Source organism: Onychostoma macrolepis, chromosome 08, assembly GCF_012432095.1.
Source record: "Onychostoma macrolepis isolate SWU-2019 chromosome 08, ASM1243209v1, whole genome shotgun sequence".
Lineage (NCBI taxonomy): Eukaryota > Metazoa > Chordata > Actinopteri > Cypriniformes > Cyprinidae > Onychostoma > Onychostoma macrolepis.
Window position 1 is genome coordinate 19,339,086 of NC_081162.1, and position 23,035 is coordinate 19,362,120.

Sequence of the window (23,035 nt, forward strand, 5' to 3'; positions counted from 1 at the left end):
TTCTCCATTATAGTTTTTCTAATTCTCTTTTCTCTTTTAATGTCAAAGTGAAAGTTACGTGAAATAAAGTGAATAGGCCTAATCTCCTAATTGGTTGTGTTATAAATAAATAACATTACATTATGCAAAGATATTAAACTGAAATAACACGAATCACATTTTTTACGCCTTTGACATCAGTTGTTCCCAAACGCACACAGTAGTGTCAGTAACCATGGCAACTGCAAACATTGGCGGAAGTGAATGTGAGAAACATTCTAATAAGCTGTTAGCTGGAAAACAAGTATGATATAGATTATAAAACTGCTATTGTTAAGGTAAGATTTTTCAGTTTTGAGTGTGCATTATAAAACAAATGGCAAACAACCACAATCCGACGAAATCTGTTTTATTACTGATAACAAAACGTGTACTGGCAAAGAAATTACGTTCGCGTCCTTCTACTTATGGAGAAATTGATGTGTAATATCTGAGGTTTTTGGTGAAATTCTTCGTTTTTATGTTCAGACAGTAACTGAGCTTTTCTAAATTAACCTTTAGAAATAATGTACTGGTCTCATACAGTATACAGTTGTCACAAGCACTGTATCTCATAATGTATGACACATTCTGATAGATAAAATGTTTTATGTATTGTGATTTCATACATCTGAATCTATTAAATATATCTAAATATATCTTTGTTCTGGATCTATTAATGACTATCTCTGCTGGACAACTCTGTTGAAAAAAACAGGCGGACAGTAATTAAGTATTTTTACTGTAGTTTATCAGAGTGGTTTTCTTTGGAAAACTTTACTTCACTATATTCCAAAGCATAATGTCATACTTTTTACTGCACTGACCAGCTAAGGACCAGCTCAAACCAGCTGCCATGCTACAAAACATACTTAACCAGCATATGCTGTTTTTTTCAACAAGGAAAACACTAATATATTTGTCCGTTAGTAACACATACGTTAAGCTGATATTGTTCATTGTCTCCCACAGTCTGTGAGATGCTTGAGTCATGGCTAGCAGTAAGGAGCAGGCCTCCATCAGTCAGGTGATGTGTTTCCTCCATGAGTGGGATCAGGGCAGTAAAACGCTGCGCAGTCGAATGCTAAGTGACTTTCTGACCAAGAACACAGGAAAGACGTGTCCTGAACTGGAGCTTGAGTTCGCACAAGTTGCTAGCCTTTTCCTTGCTCGGCTCACTGCCTGGATGAGACTAACGTATCCACACCTATGGTCATGCTTTATCTGTCTGTGCTCTACAAAATTTGATACCTTCTGAATATCTGACTAAAACTTAAGTTAAACTGAGAGATATCAGTCCTGCCATGTATGCCTCCTTACATTTTATTTTTCCAGCTATATGTTTGGAACATGTCTAGACCTTCAGCTGAGAGCACTGGGGGTTTTCCTGTCTGCTAACAGCAGGTAAAAGACAAAATGTGTGCTGTGGATATAATTTTAGTACTAAGCATGCAAAATCTTTGTGCAAATTAAACAGCAGAAAACTTATCTTAACATGGTTTCATTTTGTTTGTTTGCATGATCAGTCATCAGTACATGATTGAGTTTCTGGAGGTGGGTGGAGTGCTTACCCTGCTTGAGATTCTAGGACAAGACAAACTCAAGGAAGGGGATAAAACCGAGGCACTTCGCCTGCTCCAGATCATCGCCAACACGGGCCAAAAATATAAAGAGCTTATCTGTGAAAGCTACGGTACTTACACAGCACAACAAACTACCAATCAAGAAGTGAAACAGCTCCAGCTCATTTTTCAGTGATGTATTATGAAATTAGATTTTGCAACATTTCCATGAAATATTGTGAGATTAAAACCTTGCATGATTCAGTCTGGATCCGTTTTGAAGGTTGGGGATTTTGACTGGCAAGCTCTGACAACTTTATATACACACACACACATACTGTATACTGGCTCATGAACTGATTTCAGCTCTCGCATCTGTTCTTCTCTGATTGACAGGTGTGAAGGCCGTAGCTGAATGTTTGGCCAAATCTGAGACAGAGGAGACTCAGGAGACCGCCGCCGCCCTGCTAGAATCTTTGGCACATGGAAACCCCAAATACCAGATTCAGCTGTACAAGGGCCTAATCGCCCTGCTGACCTGCACATCACCAAGAGCACAGCAGCTAGTTTTACAGATCCTACATATAGTTCAGGTACAATGGCGTTGCAGGATGACAAGAGCACCAGAGGAATCTTCAATTGTTTAATGAATCTGTACTACTGTATATGCATTAAGTTTGCATTATTTTTTTTGTATCAAAAATCAAGATTTTTTATTAATTTATATGGGAAAAGTATATATTGTACTGTAAACTGGTCAACTTTTTACATTTCAGCTGTTTTGCAGCTCACTTTAATTCTCTTGTGATGTCTTGCTCATGAAAACTACACTCATAATGAATAATTACTTAATAACTAGATATACAATTTTATAATTCTTTTCATAATTTATAAAATTAGTTTTTTGTTTTCTTTTGTTTTGTTTTGTCCAGCCCATTGTGAAAACAGCCCATCATAGCATAGTGGAGCCCTTATTGAATCTTCTGAGGTCCCTACATTTAGAAGTGCAATATGAAGGCAAGTGTACATTTCAAATTTGACATTATTTGTTGTTTACCCTACTGTGAATCCCACCGTTTTATTTGTACTTTTGTTTTTACTTCCAGCAATAGAACTGATAACCGAGCTCATGCAATCAGAGGTTAGACTGGCTCTGCTCAGGGGACTGGTGGCTTTTCTCAAACCAACTAAAGAGAGAAATCCTAAACACAAGATCCTAGAGGGTATGATCTGTTGCTCATTTTCTTACAATTAAAGCGAGGCATAAAAGTTGGTATTTGTTTTTTGCAACTGAAACAGTGGTTCTCCAATAACAATACTGCTTTACATTATGATCACGTTGCAGCGTGAAGACGTCCTTAATTCAACCTCCCAATTGTTACCTTTTGGGCTTTGTATTATAATTTGGAGCAGATGTGGACGAGATGAGAAACAAACATGGATTGTGGCTTGAATTAGCATCTTTCTCAGTTATTGATTTGTCTGACATAAGAGTCATAAACAGTCCTGTGTTGAATTTGAAATTCAGCTGAAACAAATTAGATTGTTTTGTTAGATCCAGAGGTGGCCAAAATGACTGATTCACTCCCTGTGCTTCTCCAGCAAGCAGCTTCTGCAAAAACCATCAGGTACTTCAAACAATGGATACATTCAAGACATACTGCATGGAAAATATTATATAAGGCATGCTGTGATCTGCATGTTTATTATGTACGATATATTGACATGATGTTACAGGATTCTGGCACAGAGAAGTGAAGAGATATCCAAAGAGCTACTCTCTCTCAAAGTGATCCATCACTTACTGTACGCAATGGGGAACCAGGAACATGCAGATTCCCAGAGACAAGCCAGCCTGGCTTTGGAGGTTCAATTAAAACTACTAGTAAATGCATTATTGGGCAAGCAATAGACCATTGAGAATCTGATATTAATGTGTAATGTCTGTTTAGCATTTTGTGCGGATGTATCCAGTGGTGGAAGAGCATGTATGCAGAGCTATGGGCACCAGACTGTTTGAGTCTTTTATGGTGAGGTCTTATTGTGGTGTGTGTGTGTGTGTGCAATAAAAATATCAATAGATGTCAATTAAATTTAACTTTAAAATGTGTTTGTCTGCATGTTGTTTATAGCACAATGCTGATGTCCTTCATTTGAACATGGATGACATTCAAGCTGACATTTTACGCTCAAATAAAGTGAACATTTCATGTGGTGAGTTGACAAATCTAGAGGAGACATAGCTAGGTTGTATGTTTTTGTCTTTATTTGAAAGACACCAGTGCTTAATTACAATGTCCTTTCATTTTCCTTTTATTTTTCTACAGTGCTTGAGGAACAGAATTCAGATTCTTGAACACAGCTTGAAATAACCTTTTTTCCTGTTGTTGATGGTGTTTTTATACACAAAATAATAAAAGTGATTATAAATAAGTCTTCTATAGCCTATTTCTTTGGTGCAATTTAATAGGGGTGCACTAGAAAACTCAAGCATTACATTGTAAAACAGATTGTAATGTCAAGGTCATGTAAGCATCATAAAGTGCAAATTATAGTACGCACATATATAGAGAGAAAAGGTTGAAGATTTCTCCTTAGGCTCTTGACCACGCCACCTGCGTTTACATATGCAGTGACGAGGCGTTCCAAAGTCAGCTATTGGTTCAAACACGCCCCACCCTCCAGGAAGTGAAACAGAAGGCCCCAAATAGACTAAATAATCAATTTTTGTTTAAACCGTAAGGCCTAGAGTGCTGAAACTAGGTCAGTTTGGAAAAGTTTGACAAAATTTGCCCCAATTGGTCTATAGGGGGCGCTACAGTGCTAAAAACAAATATTTGTGACTATTTTGGCTGTAATTCATTAACTGTTTGCTCTACGAAGTCCGGTTTTTGCGCAAAATTGCGTTATGTCCAGAACCAACTTTAGCTAATAGCTAAATTTAGCTATAACTCTTGAACGGAATGAGTTGTTTTTGCCTATCTTGGTTCACATCTGTATGAGCTCATTCTTTGGTGAAATAGAAAAAACTGCAGCGTTTGGCCTCTTGGTGGCGCTATAATAATGAAAAAAAATGAAAATGGCTATAACTACACAAGCATTAGTCCGATTTACTTGAAAACTGGTATGCAGTGTCTTTGTCAAAGGTGCTACGAATGTCCATGAGGACATTTGCGTATCTCAAAAAACGTGGCCACCACTGGCCAATCAATTTTAAGCACCTATTAGACAATGTTAACGGAGGCCAATCGGAATGAAACTCGGCAGGCCTATTTGTCTCATGGCCCTAGAGGTCTGTGAGATATTTGAAAGAAATCGGTCAGCAGGTGTCGTTAACGAGTTTTGCACCTATTGCAATCACTTGGCGTTTCACGCATATGCACAATGTTCATATCATATGATAAATCTCCTCATTCTGAACAACTTTGCCTCAAGAACCACTGCTGTCAGTCAAATTGTTCGTTAATTATTCAAGATTATTTAAAAAAAACGTACTTTTGCAAACTAGTCCCAGGTTTTTTGCTCAACCTCAACAAAACTACTGCAGCACATATCTTTGGACTCTCTAGGTCAATAATTATCAAAAAAAAATGTTGAACTTTTGAATTTGGACAGCTATAACAGGGTCATTTAAATTCATTTTGTTGTTTACCTAGTGTACCCAAAAGCCAGTAAATCCTAAATGAAAACTCAAAACTTCAGGAAATTATGCAAGTTCATACATCATATGATTCCAAACAAGCTTGCAAAATTTTGTGGAGATCGGGCAAAATTTGGTGCTATAATAGTTATAAAGGTTAAAACCACTACATTTCAATGGTAAAGACCCTGAAATTGCCATTATAATCAGTAGATGGCAGCAGAGGATCACTCATTGGCTCATCCTACTCACTAATAATAAGTTTCGTTGATGATCTGAAGCAGGTGTGGTCAACAAGGTATGTCTTTCTTATCTGACACACTCCACCTAGTTCATGGAGCTCTATTCTAACGAGCCGATGATCTGAATCAGATGTGGTCAACAAGGCAGCGCACAGCAGAAGGCCTCCAGTAATGGAGTTGAGAATCACTATTTGATATCTACAACAAAGTGTGTGTGTTAGCATGTTTACTGTGTGTATTAAGTGTTATTAAACCTTTCATTTCTGTCTCTCTGTGTGTGTGTGTTAGTAAGCTTATTGTGTATTAAGTATTATTAAACCTTTAATTTGTGTGTGTGTGAGACAGACAGTGTTAATAAAGTCTCCATTGTGAATGTGTTCTAGTGTTGGCTCTGCATTTCACGTTGGTCTACACCTTAACAGCATAGAAGTCATAAAGGCCTTAAAGTACCGATGATCTGAATCAGATGTGGTCAATAAGGCAGCGCACAGCAGAAGGCCTCCAGTAATGGAGTTGAGAATCACTATTTGATATCTACAACAAAGTGTGTGTGTTAGTAAGCTTATTGTGTATTAAGTATTATTAAACCTTTCATTTCTGTCTCTGTGTGTGTGTGAGACAGACAGTGTTAATAAAGTCTCCATTGTGAATGTGTTCTAGTGTTGGCTCTGCATTTCACGTTGGTCTACACCTTAACAGCATAGAAGTCATAAAGGCCTTAAAGTACCGATGATCTGAATCAGATGTGGTCAATAAGGCAGCACAGAGCAGAAGGTCTCTAGTAATGGAGTTGAGAATCACTATTTTATATCTACAACAAAGTAAGTGTGTGTGTTAGCATGTTTACTGTGTGTATTAAGTGTTATTAAACCTTTCATTTCTGTCTCTCTGTGTGTGTGTGTTAGTAAGCTTATTGTGTATTAAGTATTATTAAACCTTTAATTTGTGTGTGTGTGAGACAGACAGTGTTAATAAAGTCTCCATTGTGAATGTGTTCTAGTGTTGGCTCTGCATTTCACGTTGGTCTACACCTTAACAGCATAGAAGTCATAAAGGCCTTAAAGTACCGATGATCTGAATCAGATGTGGTCAATAAGGCAGCACAGAGCAGAAGGTCTCTAGTAATGGAGTTGAGAATCACTATTTGATATCTACAACAAAGTGTGTGTGTTAGTAAGCTTATTGTGTATTAAGTATTATTAAACCTTTAATTTGTGTGTGTGTGAGACAGACAGTGTTAATAAAGTCTCCATTGTGAATGTGTTCTAGTGTTGGCTCTGCATTTCACGTTGGTCTACACCTTAACAGCATAGAAGTCATAAAGGCCTTAAAGTACCGATGATCTGAATCAGATGTGGTCAATAAGGCAGCACAGAGCAGAAGGTCTCTAGTAATGGAGTTGAGAATCACTATTTTATATCTACAACAAAGTAAGTGTGTGTGTTAGCATGTTTACTGTGTGTATTAAGTGTTATTAAACCTTTCATTTCTGTCTCTCTGTGTGTGTGCGTTAGTAAGCTTATTGTGTATTAAGTATTATTAAACCTTTAATTTGTGTGTGTGTGAGACAGACAGTGTTAATAAAGTCTCCATTGTGAATGTGTTCTAGTGCCAGCCCTGCATTTCATGTTGGCCTAGAACAGGGGTGTCAAACTCAGTTCCTGGTGGGCCACAGCCCTGCACAGTTTAGATTCAACCCTAATTAAACACACCTGATCCAACTAATCAAGTCATTTAGGCTTATTTGAAAACTACAAGGTGTGTGTGTTGGTGCAGAGTTGGAACTAAACACTGCAGGGCTGCGGCCCTCCAGGAACTGAGTTTGACACCCCTGGCCTAGACCTTAACAGCATAGAAGTCATAAAGGCCTTAAAGTACCGATGATCTGAATCAGGTGTGGTCAACAAGGCAGCGCACAGCAGAAGGCCTCCAGTAATGGAGTTGAGAATCACTATTTGATATCTACAACAAAGTGTGTGTGTTAGCATGTTTACTGTGTGTATTAAGTGTTATTAAACCTTTCATTTCTGTCTCTCTGTGTGTGTGTGTGTGTGTGTGTGTGTGAGTGACAGAGAGAGAGAAAGATAGTGTTAATGAATTCTCCACTGTGGATGTGTTCTAGTGTTGGCTCTGCATTTCACGTTGGTCTACACCTTAACAGCATAGAAGCCATAAAGGCCCTAAAGTGCTTTAACCCTGGTAATCACTGCTTGCAGCCATTTTCTCTTGTATTTACAGATTTCCAGTTTACTGCCTAATTACTTCAATGAAGAGCTTGCAAGGGTGTACTGTGAAAACCCTGATATAAAGAGGAATGTGCTGGAGGAAGCTGCGAAGTGCTTTTACAAGTGGTGCGATTCAAATTTTGGACTACCCACCACCAGTGTGAATATGATTTTTGCGTGCTAATAATAATAGTAATAATGTATAATTGACCAACAAAAACAAAGACCTAAACCAAATTAAGACCAAACTCATACTAACATTCTGTAAACCTAGATATAAAGCTCATTTTACATGATTAGATTAAAGTTTATTATCTGTTTGCAGATTATTTTCTGAGGTTATTTTCTACAAGTTCTTCCAAGTGTGACAGTAGCTGGGTTTCCATCACCCTATTTTAATGCGCATTTTGAAGTATCGCATGAGAAACAAGTGATGGAAATGCCAAATTTCGAATAAAAATCCCTTAATTCGCAAAAAAATGTAACCCAGATGTTTTAGCCTGTGTGTCCAACAAAGAATTGTTTTCTTGAGATTGTGTATTACAGTGATTATAAACTCCAGTCCTCCCAGACTGTTTTAGATGTCTCTAATTCAGACATTAACAAGCTGAGATAAATCAGATTCTTAATGAGATAATGAAGTGATGATTGAGTCATTAATGATGAACTCCTATTAACTACATCATAGCAATAAAAATGTCTCAGTTGAAAAGTACTGTCAAGCAGCCACAGTCTGCATTTTCAGCTGCTTAAAGATGCTTTGGTGGATACATGACTTTACAGTTCACACAAATATTGCATATTGTACTATGTAAAGTTTATTATTAAGTTCAGGAGGAGCAGAGTCATATACTCCAACCAATCAGTGCAAAGAGGTCCATTTTTATATGGCCTGTGACAGGAGCATATCTCCGCCACCCTATCGCCTCACTTTCAGCTGGTATCTATCCCAATTAATGGGGGTAAAGTACTCTGGGTTTGGGATAAAATTCCAAGCTCTGAGCCCCCCTCTTAGACACAATGCCAAAATATACATTTATTGTCATTTCTGCTGTTTGCCACTGAAGATAGAAATACGTATTGAATGGCATGAGGATGAATAAATTAACAGATTTTTTAATCATCAGATTGCATGTATATATGCATTCTTTTTCAAAGACAGTCTCTTTTAATCAACCTCCTCTTTTCTTTATTTCTCCAGGGTAGCAGGTCTTAGCGTCCAGATCTTTGATGAGGAAAATTATGAAGGTCGGGTGGGTGAGTCCACAGTGGACTGTCCTTCTGTGGAGAACCGATTTGGAATGAAGGATGTCCTCTCCAGTAAGGTACTCAGCGGGTCTTGGATGCTTTGCAAGGGTCCTAACAGAGACGATGGTTTTAAACTGGCGAAGCCGGAGTATCCCTGCCGTAAGTGGGACTTCCGAGTCAAATCTCTCAAATGCTTGATGGAATCAGTCCACCAAATGACCACCAAATTCATTCATCTTCAGCCCTGATTCACTTTTAAATCACATTCATATGTCTAAGAGTAACCCCATTACTCTTACAACAATTTATTGAATCAAGATAATTTACAATTGTGTATTTGACACTAAAGTTAAATTTGAATTTAAGGGGAACTTTTAAACATTGATTCAAATGTTTTTTTTTTCCACCCCAGTTAACAAATTTAAGATATTTTTGTCTACCTGACAAAAATATTTGTTTTTAATAACTTGAGCAACCCTCAAAAGTTTCATATGAATTAAGGATCATGTTGAGTTAACATGATAATTATTTTTTTCTTTTCGATTCATTTTCAGTTTTTCAATTTCATTTTTTTTTTTATTTTATTCCTTGTCTGTGTATGAGGCTTCTTATTTATGTGTGTGTGAAACAGAAGTGGACAAAGTACCCAGCTTCATTGCTTGAGTGAAAGTACAAATACTACTGGTCAAATATTACTCCACATTACAAGTAAAAGTTGTAAAGACAGATTTTTACTTAAGTACTTTTTAAAAGCAAGCACTTCTATACTTTTACTTAAGTATCAAAAGTAAATTTCCTTCATGTCAATGCATTGATTAGTTTTTGTCACATTGTTGTATGTAATACACTAAATACACTGACTAGCTTGTAGGATCTGTGGAATTAAGAGCCTTTTGAATGTAACAAAACCTACAGAAATTAAAACTGAGTTGACCAAAAAAAAAAACAAATGTAATACTTAAAGGTTTAAAAGCCATTTTTAAAGGGATATTGAGAGCTGTGATATGATTCATTTTAGGCAAACATAGCAAACATTGAAAATGAATCTTTAATATTTTCAGAAAATTGCAATATAAAAACTTCCCTTGAATGTGATCCATGGTTTAACTGCAAGTATCATGGTTAAACTATAGTTACTACAGTAAGAAATATAGTAAACTTGTGGCTAATGTGGTTTTACAACAAATACCAGTTAAACTATAGTAAAACCATAGTTAGCTTTCATAAGAGTTTATTTCAAATGCAAAAGTTACATTTCATAAACAATATAAATTCATTAAAGTAACTGGTGTCACGATCTCTCTCAAGGAGCACGGGAACGAGGAGACTCAGGAGATACAATACACACAGTCTTTAATGGAAGTCATAACCAGGGAACATGGAGACCGCAGGAGACACGATATGACGTTTGACACCGGACGCTGGAGACCGGGAAACACAGGGCTTAAATACTGGGGATAAACTAGATAATTAATTAAACACAGCTGAAACTAACGACTAATCAACATGAGGGAGAAACTGGGTCAATTGGAAGGCACACTGGAGAGAAAAACACAAGACACGGGAACACAGGACTGACAACTGGTATATTTATGAAATATTGCTACAGGTAATACTTATAAGGTGACACTTAGAGGTCTTTAGAATAAAAGATGTATCGATTTACCTGACCTAAACATAACCTTGATGGCTTGAAGAGGTCTTTAAAAGATAGAAAAACATACCACCGCAATTTATTAAAGTAGCTTGAAAATATGACATTTTGTTATTTGGTTGCTTCAAAACTCGCTGGGCAACTTTAAAATGCTCTAAGAGCATAGCTTCTCTGATTTTGCTGATACTACCGTAAATACAGTGATGAGCGCTGCATGTTCTTTCATCAACATATTACCGTAATAGTAATAAGCACACATGAATTTTTCGCAGTCAAAACTGTGATCGATACAGATCGACGCTGTTTAAATTGTCAACCAAGTACAGATATTCAAAAAATGATATTCACATCAATGTGCGGGATTAGAACCAACCCCGTAAGTCACCTCCCTCATACTGTAATTCTTTAGCACCTCGTACTGTTCTCATATGCGTCTTTAGCAGGAATTGCTTGACAGTATGATTCACATTCTGGTTAAATGGTTTAGATAGTTTAGATAATGGTTTCCAGTAAATTTAGTTAACTTCCCAGGATTTTTGGAAAGTTTCCCGAAATTTTCCACCCCTTTGCAACCCTAGATAGTAGCATGGGAGGTTTTATATACATTTGCTTAATATTGTGCTTCCCATAGCAGTCTGGTGTTAGTTATGAGGAATTAGTAGAAAATATTAGAGTACAGTAAATTAGGGCTGGACAATTTGACCTAAAATCTAAACCCCGATTAATTGAATATTTTACCTCGATTATTCAGGTTGCTGTTTTTTTTCCTCTCATTGTTCAGTGAGAAGGTTTGTACTGCAATATACCCAACTGAAGGTGGGATATTTTTTCTAATCTTTGTGACTTTAAAATACCTGAAGTACCAACTATTTATGGTTATTTATTGAACATTTCAAACAACACACACACACACACATTATATATATATATATTTATTATATAAAAATACACGCACCTGTCTTTCAACCATGCAGTGCTTTACAAAGCACACCGACCTATGGTTTACTATAGTAACCTTAGTTTTTTGTTTATTTGTAAAATCATAACACCGTGGTCTCACCACAAGAACTACAGTAAAAGCCATATAATATATAGTAATGAAATAAAGAAATAATACTTACTCATTCGTTAAACAGAATGCACACCCCTGAATGAATGCCCTTACAACAAATGCTCCAGAGACAATTTTTTTCTGAAGTGAAAGTAAACCTTCTCTGAAGATCCGCGGCATCCGCCACACATGTGCAGTGTGACATCGGCCAAATGCGCCGTAAAATTAATATATTATATATTTAACAATGAATCTTGATGTGTCGTTGTGTCATGAGAGTTTACCATGTTTGCATCACAGCATCATTATGACTAAGCACACAGCGCTCCATAATAAACTGATTAATAACATAAGCACAGAATATTTGATGTCGATCTGAACTGGATCATTTAAGAGTAGACATTTTAAGGTTTCTTTAGACATATGTGTCATGTTTGTACAAACAGTATAGGCGGAGTTTTGGATCATTTTAGTGGCACGTTTCAGAAAGAGGTGCGCAGAGACGGCTGAAAGCGCACCCTGTTTATTTTCTTTCTTTTACAAAAGCACAGCATTTTGTTATTATTGTGAGCATACACAAACAAAAGTAGACCAATAAGGGAGTATTTTAAGTCTTTCACACTGGTTAATAAAAAAAGCGAAGTGGCGGCTCCCAATGTTAAAGGGTTAGTTCATCCAAAAATGAAAATTAGCCTGTGATTTACTCCTAGGCATCCTAGGTGTATATGACTTTCTTCTTTCAGACAAATCCAATCAGAGTTGTATTAAAAATGATCCTGGCTCCTCCAAGCGTTATCATTGCAGTAGGCGGGTGGGTTTTTTTTAGTGATGAGAGAAACAAACCTTTTCAAAGCTTCGAATCCGCTTCGCAAAATGATTCACTGTTTTGAAGCGCTCGAAACACCACATGCTAGTGACGCCTTAAAAACTACCTAAAACACTGAAAATATAGCATTTGTACATGACCCCAGTGTCTAACGGTACATTTTAACATGAAATATAAATGTTTAAAATCCTTCAGAAATAATTTTTATTTTGCATTTTTGTGTACCTCCATATCCCATCTGTGCTTTAAATACATTTATTTCAAAATAAATGTGTAATATTTCGGATAAAATACACATTTTAGTCGTTTCCCCATGTTTTCACTCAGTCCTGTTACCCTAACACATTCCCCCCTCTACAAAACTGGGAAAATTCTACAAGACACATTTTCAACATGATATTGCAACATCTGGATCTTCTGAAGGCAATGAAATGATCGAAAGCATGTGATCTTATTTTCTTTTCTGTATATTTGATTATATTGTAATGGTAGCATCATTATAAATATACTGTCCTGTTACCTAGATTATTTCTTAGATGTTACTTATTTAAAAAATACAAATCTTTGGCGAATCACTATAATTTGCTGAGTATTCTCATAATATTAGCATGTACTCCATGTGGCTAGATTATATGTATTTGCTAATATTATCCTAAAATCTCTATCCTGTTACTTTCAGTCCTGTTACTCCTATACTTATATATATATATATAGTAACTGAGTAAAAGTAACAGGAGTGAGTAGTGTCATTCAGATTTATTAATGTAAATATTAGGCTACATCCATATTAATCTAGACAAATTTGGTCTTCTATCCACACTGAGACAATGCTTTTTCCAGAGAAAACTTATGGTTGTTCCTGCTTTTTTCGTTTTATATTACATTCCTGCAAGTATGACAGAAAATGTCATAAAAAAAATCAAAAAGTCAAAAAAATGGGTTTGTGTACTTTAGAAAAATACACCTTGTATAGATAAATAGTGATTTTTTTTTTTAATGATAAAAATAATCTTTTTTGACCATGAAACCAACAATTTCTTTAAAATAAACACCTGCCTGAGGGGGAAATGAAGGAATTTGTTGACATTTTTAAACATGCTTTTTAAAAGACATTAGAGTTTTGGCAACAGGACTGAGAAAATACATCCATCTTCCACTTAAAAAAAATAAATAAAAGTATAAAAAAATTAAATAAAGTTACCCCAGATGGACCAATACAGATTTCAAATAGTTAAATGTGTATTACTAGATTCAGTCTTTAAAAAAAAAGATAGAAAATGTAAAAAAGTTTCGAAGCTTCACTAAGCAGTGCTTTGAAAACGCCCGTCATTTTTTTTTTTTTTTCAACAGTCCAAAAGACCTCAAATAAAGTGCGGGCATCTGTAGTAAAATGTGCCTCACACGGCTTCGGGGCATAAATGAAGGCCTCCTGTAGTGAATCGATGCATTTTTGGAAGAAAAATATCCATATTTCAAACGTAATCTTCTGTAACCTCTGAAATAAAATTGTCTTCTGCTTCATTTATTATTGAAAATCTAAAATAAAGTGCATCCCATCAACACCAACAATATTTTGGATGACTTTTGTATGCTGGTACCCAGTTCCCAGTTGCAGAAAGGTTGTCATATAATGATTTTGCTTGAAATCGATTCAGTGCTAGTAAGTATGACTGTAGTATGACATCCAGTGGTATTGTACTCATTGGGAGAATTTGTAGAATTTTAAGGAAAATAATGCATTTCATACATTTTGGAATAAGGCTGTAACATAAAATGTGAAGCGCTGTGAATACTTTCTGGTATGCAAAAACATTTAAACTGCTGTTCATGAATAACATCATGAATAAGCGTATGAATCTCAACAATGGTGACAATCAACTCAAACGCTTCATGCTGCAATGCATTCTGGGTGCATAAACTCGTCCATAACTGTTTGTCGCCACTGTTGATGTTTGTATGTAGAGTTTGTCTCACTGGCCAGAAAAAAAGATTTTAACATGTACATTTTTCCATCATGACAGCTGCATCTGTTTAACCAAACATCTCTATAAACTGTTAACAACATGTCTTTATTGCATATTAGTTCAAAAACAGCACATCCATCATTCTCTATCAGCAGCCTTCATTGTGAAACACTACTGCAACTGCTGACAGAGAAATAACATTAATTAAAGGTGAGCACCAAGAGCCCAACCAGACCAAAATCTATCTAACAAAAACACACAGATGAGTCTGGATGAAGCCCAAATCCAGCATGTAGAGGTTGTGTGAATGTTGTGTTGAATGTGTGTAAGTGTGTGAGTGTGTGTGTGTCAGAGACGCTGTAGAAGGACAGAGTGCCGGCCGGACAGTCCACATACACTCCTACTCTATTAGATGGGAACGGAGCAGATATATCTGTGCTACTTTTAGCATGTATTGCACAGTAACTGCTATCTGTGCATACAAGAGTCCAAACCTTTTCATTGTATCCAAAAAAACAATCATTATTGTCGCCTTTTCTCTTTATAGATTTATACACCATCGATATATAAACCACGCCGCTCCATTCAGCCTCCCAGTAACAGCGTCCAGTCAGACTCTCTCTACTCAGAATGTTACAATATTCATCAAACCTGTCTGAATGATCTGGATACACCTGCTTCTCTTTCACATGAGTCACTGATCGATTTCCTTTAGATAAAGCAAGGTGATGATGTGCCGTGTTTAAATCCATAGTGAGATAACAGGAGTCTGTAGATGAGACAACAACACGAACATTCATGACATGGTGCAGGTGCTGAGTGAGGCTTGATGTGAAAACATGTCAAAGAACAACAACTCCCACTTTAATCCGAGGGTAGGTTGCACCAACTGGATGTAAAAAAAACTGGATGTAAGCCCTATGTGGTGTTTAACTACATCAAGATTAGTGATAAAAATGTACACTTGTTGCACAATCTAAAACTATGACTAAGCGCAGCTACACTCAGGGTACAGTTGATGATGCTCATCCCAGCAAACTGATTCTGCCAAAAAGATGCTGTCACAGACTTTCAGTTTATTTTCATCTTCATGGACTATTAGTTTTGTTTTCATGTACTTCTGATCGGTTATCTTCAGTTACTTGTTTTCCTTTGTTCAGTTTTCCCGCCACTCTTTAGTTGTCATTGTATCCATCTAATCAGCTCAGGTGTTAATCATTATTTCATTCATTTGGTTTGTACTTAAGTTCCTGTTTGCACACTCTTCAGTTGTTCTGGTATTGCTTGTGTGCTACCACACTGTTACGCTATTTTGAGTATATTGGAGTTCCTTAATAAACCCTGTTTGATTTTTATTCATCATTTTTGTCTTCATCTTGGACTACACATGACAGATGCCAGTGTGTTACTATGGTAAATTGACATTTACTGCATCCAATGATCCACCAAAAATGTTGAGCTTAGAAAAAAATAATTACTCCCAGTATGAAACAAGGGAAATTATAGCACACACTCATTGAAGCGCTGCACTGTTCCCATCTCTTTCATGTATAACTGCAGTGATAATGTTGATTATTAATTCAAACAACTCAGCACTGCTGAAACCAAAGATTTCAGTAAAATTTCTATATCCATATGATATGCATTTTAAAACATTGGCGCAGTCTCTCATGACTCTTTCTCACATAAAATTCCAGCTGATTGTGTAGCCTGTATTAGACACGTCATCGTCTCAATGTTTTAAGTCAAGTCACCTTTATTTATATAGCGCTTTTAACAATACAGATTGTGTCAAAGCACTTAACAGTATCAAATTAAAGGATAGAGCAGGGTTCCTCAAATCTTACCCTGGAGGTCCAATCCACTGCAGAGTTTAGCTCCAACCCTGATCAAACTCACCTGTCTGTGATTTTCTAATGATCCTGAAGACATTGATTAGCATGTTCAGGTGTGTTTGATTAGGATTACAGCTAAACTCGAGATCCAGAAAATGGATCTCGAGATCCAGATTTGAGGAGCCCTGGGATAGAGTATCAGTAATGTATAATGATAAGATTAAACACTCAATTTTCAGTTAAAGGCATTTCATTATTGAATTCAGAGATGTCACTGTCTAGCTCGGTTTAGTTTAAATAGTATCTGTGCAATCAAATTGACGATAATCGCTAGAAATTAAGTGTCCCCAACTGAGCAAGCCAGAGGCGACAGCGGCAAGGGACCAAAACTCCCTCTGTGATAGAATGGAGGAAAAAAAAACCTTGGGAGGAACCAGGCTCAGTTTGGGTGCCATTTCTCCTCTGACCAGACGAAACCCGCAGTTCAATTCCAACCGCAGCCATGTCAGATTGTGTAAAGGGCTTATCTGATTCCCGTGGTCTTGTCCCGATGGAGCATTTTAATTTATAATTTAATGTATTCGTTATATTTGTGTGTTTTTTCATGATTTGAATTTTTCATTTATATGATTTATTCATTTGCTATAATTGTAATGTATAGTTTAATGCATTTATTGTTTCTCTGTCTTTTTATAATATATATTTGTTTGTTTATGATGATTTAAATTTATAGTTTAATTCATTTAATACATTTCTGTTGTGTGTGTGTATATATATATATATATATATATATATATATATATATATATATATATATATATATATATATATTTATTATTATTTTTTTATTTTTTTTTTTTCTCTATAGGAAAAATGTTAAGACTTGACACTCAGAGGTGTAAGATTGACACTCCATATGCCTAGATGGTACAACAGGTACAAATTTTATGCAGGGCATTTTATGTCCAGAATAGTTTTACATCTGGGTGTATGTCCAGCTAGTGCAACCTGCCCCAGATGACTGTCATTTGATTCCTCACAGACTGACCTTTTTATATCCTATACATCTAATTATAATACATCTTATCTTATGTGCTGATGTGTTTTTTTTAAAACTTACATTTTTTCAGTCCTGGTGTTAGTCTGCTCTCTCCGTCGTAATCCAACCTATAGACACACAAATGGTCATGTACAGATATGAATAGATATAGATAAAAGACAATGAAATGTTGCTGTATGCATGTTTACAGACTACGTTGTACATACTTGAGTGTCTCCAGTTTGTAGTTTGTATCGTTGTGTCTCTGAGAGAGCAGCTGAACTCCTGAGTGTTGTGGGTGATTGTAGCGCAGATCCAGCTCTCTCAGGTGTGATGGGTTTAAACTCAGAGCTGAAGCCAAATAACCGCATCCCTCATCACTCACCATACAACCTGACAACCTACAAGAGAAAAACATCATCTTTACATACAATTCATTGTATATTTTACTTCGATAAATCAGTGTATAGAGATAAATACCTTAGTATGTGTAGTTGACAGTTGTGATTCTTGAGAGCATCAGAGATCAGCTTCACTCCTGAATCCTGCAGGTCATTGTTACTCAAATCCAGTTCTCTCAGAGGAGAGTTTGATGATTGGAGAGCTGAAGCGATGATTTCACATGACTCAACTGTGAAATTACAGCCAGCAAGTCTGCAAAAAAAGTTACATTATTTTTAGACTATTATACAGTATATTTTTATTATGTTTTGTTGTATAACATCAAGAAAAGCCAATTACTCTGCCTCCTTATTTTTGCTACACTTGTATTAGATACAGTGGGCCGGTTAAAATATTGTTATTTATTTACTAGGATGAAACGTCTTAAGGTCTTCTGAAGATAAAAAAACCCAACTGAAACTCAGAAGATGACCACCTTAGATTGAACATGTGCTTATTGTATTTATACATTGTTTAAAAAAAGACTTGCTTTACCATACCTGAGAATAATAATTAGGTTAAAGTACTGTTGTAGCCATTTAAGAAATGCAGGCTTTGAGCCAAAAACTTATCACCCAAAAACAGGGATGGGCAACTCGGTGCACTGCAGAGTTTAGCTCTAACCATAATCAAACACACCTGAACCAGCTAATCAAGACCTTACTAGGCAGACTAGAAACTTTCAGGCAGGTGTGTTGGAGCTCGTTGAAGCTAAAGCAGTATAGTGGCCCTCCAGGACCAAAGTTGCCCATCCCTGACCCAAACCCATCAGTGACTACGTTTACATGGACATCAGTAATCTAATTATTTACCTTATTCTGAATAAGACAATATTATGATTAAAGTGTTTACATGAGTTGCTTTTAGAATAATCCTTTCATGGTCCTGTTTTACATGTTATAGTACATAGATCGATTAATGGCATGCGTCATTACGTCACCACGCGACGCCATCCGACGTCCCCTCCAGAATTTCATGTATAAACATATAGTTCGTCTTCATGCAGATGCCATATACAGTTTTGGGTGTTTCATTTTTAATTTTATGAAAGCTTCAAGTGCAGTTAATTATTTGTACGTGCATACAGATGACGGCAGTGTTAAAGCTCTTTTATTTGCCATCAAACGGTTGACCGCTGCCGTGTGTGTATCCTATCGCAAAATGCGGCGAAAAGTCCTATACGACGGTAATAGTTTGATAGGTAATAGGTGTTTACGTGTCTGTATTGCACCTCGATAATACGACTAAAATAGGAATACTCCACATGTCTTAATTCAATTTGTTTACATTTCGATTATGACTTTAGCTGGATTAAGGTAATCAAAAATCTCTGTTTACATGGTAGATTCTTAATAAGAGTATTGATGTCCATGTAAACGTAGTCAGTGACTGGTATACAAGGTTACAGTCATTTCAAAACAGAAAAAGGCCCTTCCAGAACTCTTGAAACGAAGATGGAAACAAAAGTCTTTAAAATTATATTTAATTGTATATAATTAATATTTGTTTTGTTTAGATTTGAAGAAAAATATAAACATGATTATATGAAGGGGAAATACTTTTGGCATGATTTTATTTTCCACGGTAGGGCTGATAACGGAGCTCTTATCTTAACAGTGTGATATCTTGAGAGGTGATCTCACTTCTCACATTTTCTAGCACAATTCTTCACAGTTAAAAAACCATGCTGAGAATTCAAGGCCAGGAATGGTTTGTAATTGTGCAGTTTTTGACTCGTGTGGAAACATAACTGTAACCATTCCAGAGCGTTCATAGAACTGTTCAACATGACAGTGGAAGTGCTTAAACTGACACTACCTAAAAGTAGAAATTAAATAAAAATATACTCACAGAGCTCTTGTGCAATTGTGGACGGCTGGTATGAGTCTTCTTCTGCCCTCCTCTGTTGTGTTGTATTTCTTCAGATCAAACTCATCTATGACCTCCTCTGACATCTGTAGCATGTAGGCTATTGCTGAACAGTGAGCAACAGTCTTTGTCTGATCTCACAAACTCCTCAATCTCTCTGTACAGAGTCTGATCATTCACTTCAAGCAGACACAGGAACAGATTGATGGACCTCTCAGCTGAGATATGCTCTGAAGTACTCATGGTTTTGATTGTATCTTTGATGTGTGTTGTGATTTTCTTGATGGTTTCTGAGGTGTTCGCCGTGTGTGTCAGTAGATCCTGCAAGAGTCTCTGACTGGACTCCAGTGAGATGCCCAGCAGAAATCGCAGGAAAAGATCCAGATGACCAGTTTCACTCTCAACAGCTTTATCTACCGCACCCTTGAGAAAGCTATAAACCAAATCAACAAACTGCAATGTGTCAAGTTTTTTGCTTACATCACAGTAGAAAGCATAGAATGCAGCGAGGAACTCCTGAAAGCTGAGATGTATGAAGCAGTAGATTTTCCTCTGATGAAAGACAGATTCCTCCTTAAAGATCTGAGTGCAGATGCCAGAATACAGCGAGGCAATTTCAGTGACGCTTATCCCACACTCTCTCAGATCCTCCTCATAGAACATCACATTGCCCTTCATCAGCTGTTTGAAAGCCACTTCAGCCAGTTTCACAATCATTTCTCTGTTGAACTGCAGGTGTTTCTCTGGATCTCTGTCTGGATCATACTTTTGATTCTTCATCTTAATCTGAATCAGCAGGAAGTGGATGTACATTTCACTCAGAGTTTGAGGGATTTCTGCTCCCTCGTTGTCTTGTTTCAGGATGTTTTCAAGCACAGTGGATGAGATCCAACAGAAGACTGGTATGTGACACATGATGTGGAGGCTTCTCGCTTTTCTAATGTGTGAGATGATTCTGCTGGCTTGATGCTCATCGCTGATTCTCTTCTTGAAATATTCCTCCTTCTGAGCATCATTGAATCCCTGGATTTCTGTCACACGCTGGATGTATTTGGAGGGGATCTGATTGGCTGCTGCTGGTCTGGAGGTGATCCAGATGAGAGCAGAGGGAAGCAGATCTCCTTTCATGAGGTTTGACATCAACACAGACACTGATGAAGTCTCAGTCACATCACAAACTTTCTCACTGTCATCTGAAAACATCAGCGTCATTCTGCTCTCATCCAGACCATCAAAGATGAACACAACTTTACACTTATCATAAATCTTTGAGTTCAGATCATGAAGTTCAGGATGAAAGTCCAGCAGAAGTTTGTGAAGACTGTAGCGATCATGTCGGATCAAGTTGAGCTCTCGAAACGGAAGCACAAAGATGAATTCTACGTCCTGATTGGCTGTTCCCTCGGCCCAATCCAGAATGAACTTCTGCACAGAGACTGTTTTTCCAATTCCAGCGATGCCTTTAGTAAGAACACTCTTGATTTTCTCTCTTTGATATTGTGCTTCAGGTAAGGCTTTAAAGATGTCGTTGCAGTAGATTGGTGTGTCTTGTAAGTGTTGTGTTCGGGGCTTTTTCTCCATGTGTAAAACCTCATGTTCTTCATTCACTCCTTCACTCTCTCCCTCTATGATGTACAGCTGTGTGTAAATTCTCTTCAGGAGGGTTTGATTCTCTTGTCCTTTGATTCCCTCAAATAAACTCTCATACTTGTTCTTCATGCTGGTTTTGTGTTTGTCTTTGACTCTCTGCAGTTCTTTAGTCTTGTCCAGCAGGTCTGATTCTGTCTTTTTCTGGGTCTGACAGGAGGAGTAAGTCCAGTTTTGTCTGGAAAGCATCTTCAGACTGCTGAGAAAAGAGCAGCAAAAAGAATCACTGTCATGTGAGCAATGTTTGACCACCATCATGGAAATTACACACAGGGATAGCCATTATAGATAATGCTATAAGGCAATGTTCACAAGCAGTGGAAAATCATTTCTGGTAATATTTAGGACTCAGACACACTTTGCTGAATTCCCAATTCAGTCCCACATGCTGAATTCTGTGGTACGGTGTAGTATAAATTCACTGTGATTAGTTTTATAAGTGTCTGGCAAATGCATAATTGGCCTTCTTTCTGTACCTGGGGTCAGAGGTCACCGTTCCATCAGTGAATACTGGGGGTTGCATCATAGATCCGTCACTCTTCATAGACATACAGCTGGATTGTGGAGATGCTGATCTGCCTCTTTTCGTGTTGGTGATACTGAAAATACAAACAGTGTTTTAGACCTGTCTTCTGTACATCTATAAATCTCTTGTCCCAGACTGCTATCATAATGTATAGCTTGAATGCAGTTTTTTTCTAACAGTGCCCTCATAAACACCAATAAACCTGTTTGTTGAGTTTTGTAGGATCAGGATCAAAGTCCAGCAGAAGTTTGTGAAGACTGTAGCGATCATGTCGGATCAAGTTGAGCTCTCGAAACGGAAGCACAAAGATGAATTCTACGTCCTGATTGGCTGTTCCTCGGCCCAATCCAGAATGAACTTCTGCACAGAGACTGTTTTTCCAATTCCAGCGATGCCTTTAGTAAGAACACTCTTGATTTTCTCTCTTTGATATTGTGCTTCAGGTAAGGCTTTAAAGATGTCGTTGCAGTAGATTGGTGTGTCTTGTAAGTGTTGTGTTCGGGCTTTTTCTCCATGTGTAAAACCTCATGTTCTTCATTCACTCCTTCACTCTCCCTCTATGATGTACAGCTGTGTGTAAATTCTCTTCAGGAGGGTTTGATTCTCTTGTCCTTTGATTCCCTCAAATAAACTCTCATACTTGTTCTTCATGCTGGTTTTGTGTTTGTCTTTGACTCTCTGCAGTTCTTTAGTCTCGTCCAGCAGGTCTGATTCTGTCTTTTTCTGGGTCTGACAGGAGGAGTAAGTCCAGTTTTGTCTGGAAAGCATCTTCAGACTGCTGAGAAAAGAGCAGCAAAAAGAATCACTGTCATGTGAGCAATGTTTGACCACCATCATGGAAATTACACACAGGGATAGCCATTATAGATAATGCTATAAGGCAATGTTCACAAGCAGTGGAAAATCATTTCTGGTAATATTTAGGACTCAGACACACTTTGCTGAATTCCCAATTCAGTCCCACATGCTGAATTCTGTGGTACGGTGTAGTATAAATTCACTGTGATTAGTTTTATAAGTGTCTGGCAAATGCATAATTGGCCTTCTTTCTGTACCTGGGGTCAGAGGTCACCGTTCCATCAGTGAATACTGGGGGTTGCATCATAGATCCGTCACTCTTCATAGACATACAGCTGGATTGTGGAGATGCTGATCTGCCTCTTTTCGTGTTGGTGATACTGAAAATACAAACAGTGTTTTAGACCTGTCTTCTGTACATCTATAAATCTCTTGTCCCAGACTGCTATC

General features: G+C 37.2%; 1 protein-coding gene and 1 pseudogene across 3 annotated transcripts; one reads left to right on the plus strand and one right to left on the minus strand.

Moving 5' to 3' along the window:
* Positions 1-179: 179 nt before the first annotated feature.
* Positions 180-10,325, plus strand: armh1 (armadillo like helical domain containing 1). Of its 3 annotated transcripts, XR_009272448.1 has the most exons (13): positions 180-317; positions 991-1,215; positions 1,354-1,422; positions 1,545-1,711; positions 1,977-2,173; positions 2,513-2,597; positions 2,687-2,803; positions 3,136-3,208; positions 3,318-3,447; positions 3,533-3,610; positions 3,713-3,794; positions 8,889-9,094; positions 10,244-10,325. XR_009272448.1 is itself a non-coding variant. In XM_058784413.1 (12 exons), the coding sequence occupies exons 2-12, from the start codon at positions 1,010-1,012 to the stop codon at positions 8,891-8,893; spliced, it is 1,209 nt and encodes a 402-aa protein (XP_058640396.1). In that variant the 5' UTR covers positions 180-317; positions 991-1,009; the 3' UTR covers positions 8,894-9,174. The 3 variants fall into 3 exon arrangements, 2 of the variants coding, with proteins under 2 accessions (XP_058640396.1, XP_058640395.1); XM_058784413.1 differs by lacking the exon at positions 10,244-10,325 and having other exon boundaries at positions 8,889-9,174; XM_058784412.1 differs by lacking the exons at positions 8,889-9,094; positions 10,244-10,325 and adding an exon at positions 3,908-4,002.
* A 1,229-nt stretch (positions 10,326-11,554) lies between these two features.
* Positions 11,555-21,859, minus strand: LOC131545521 (NLR family CARD domain-containing protein 3-like; annotated as a pseudogene).
* Positions 21,860-23,035: the final 1,176 nt, after the last annotated feature.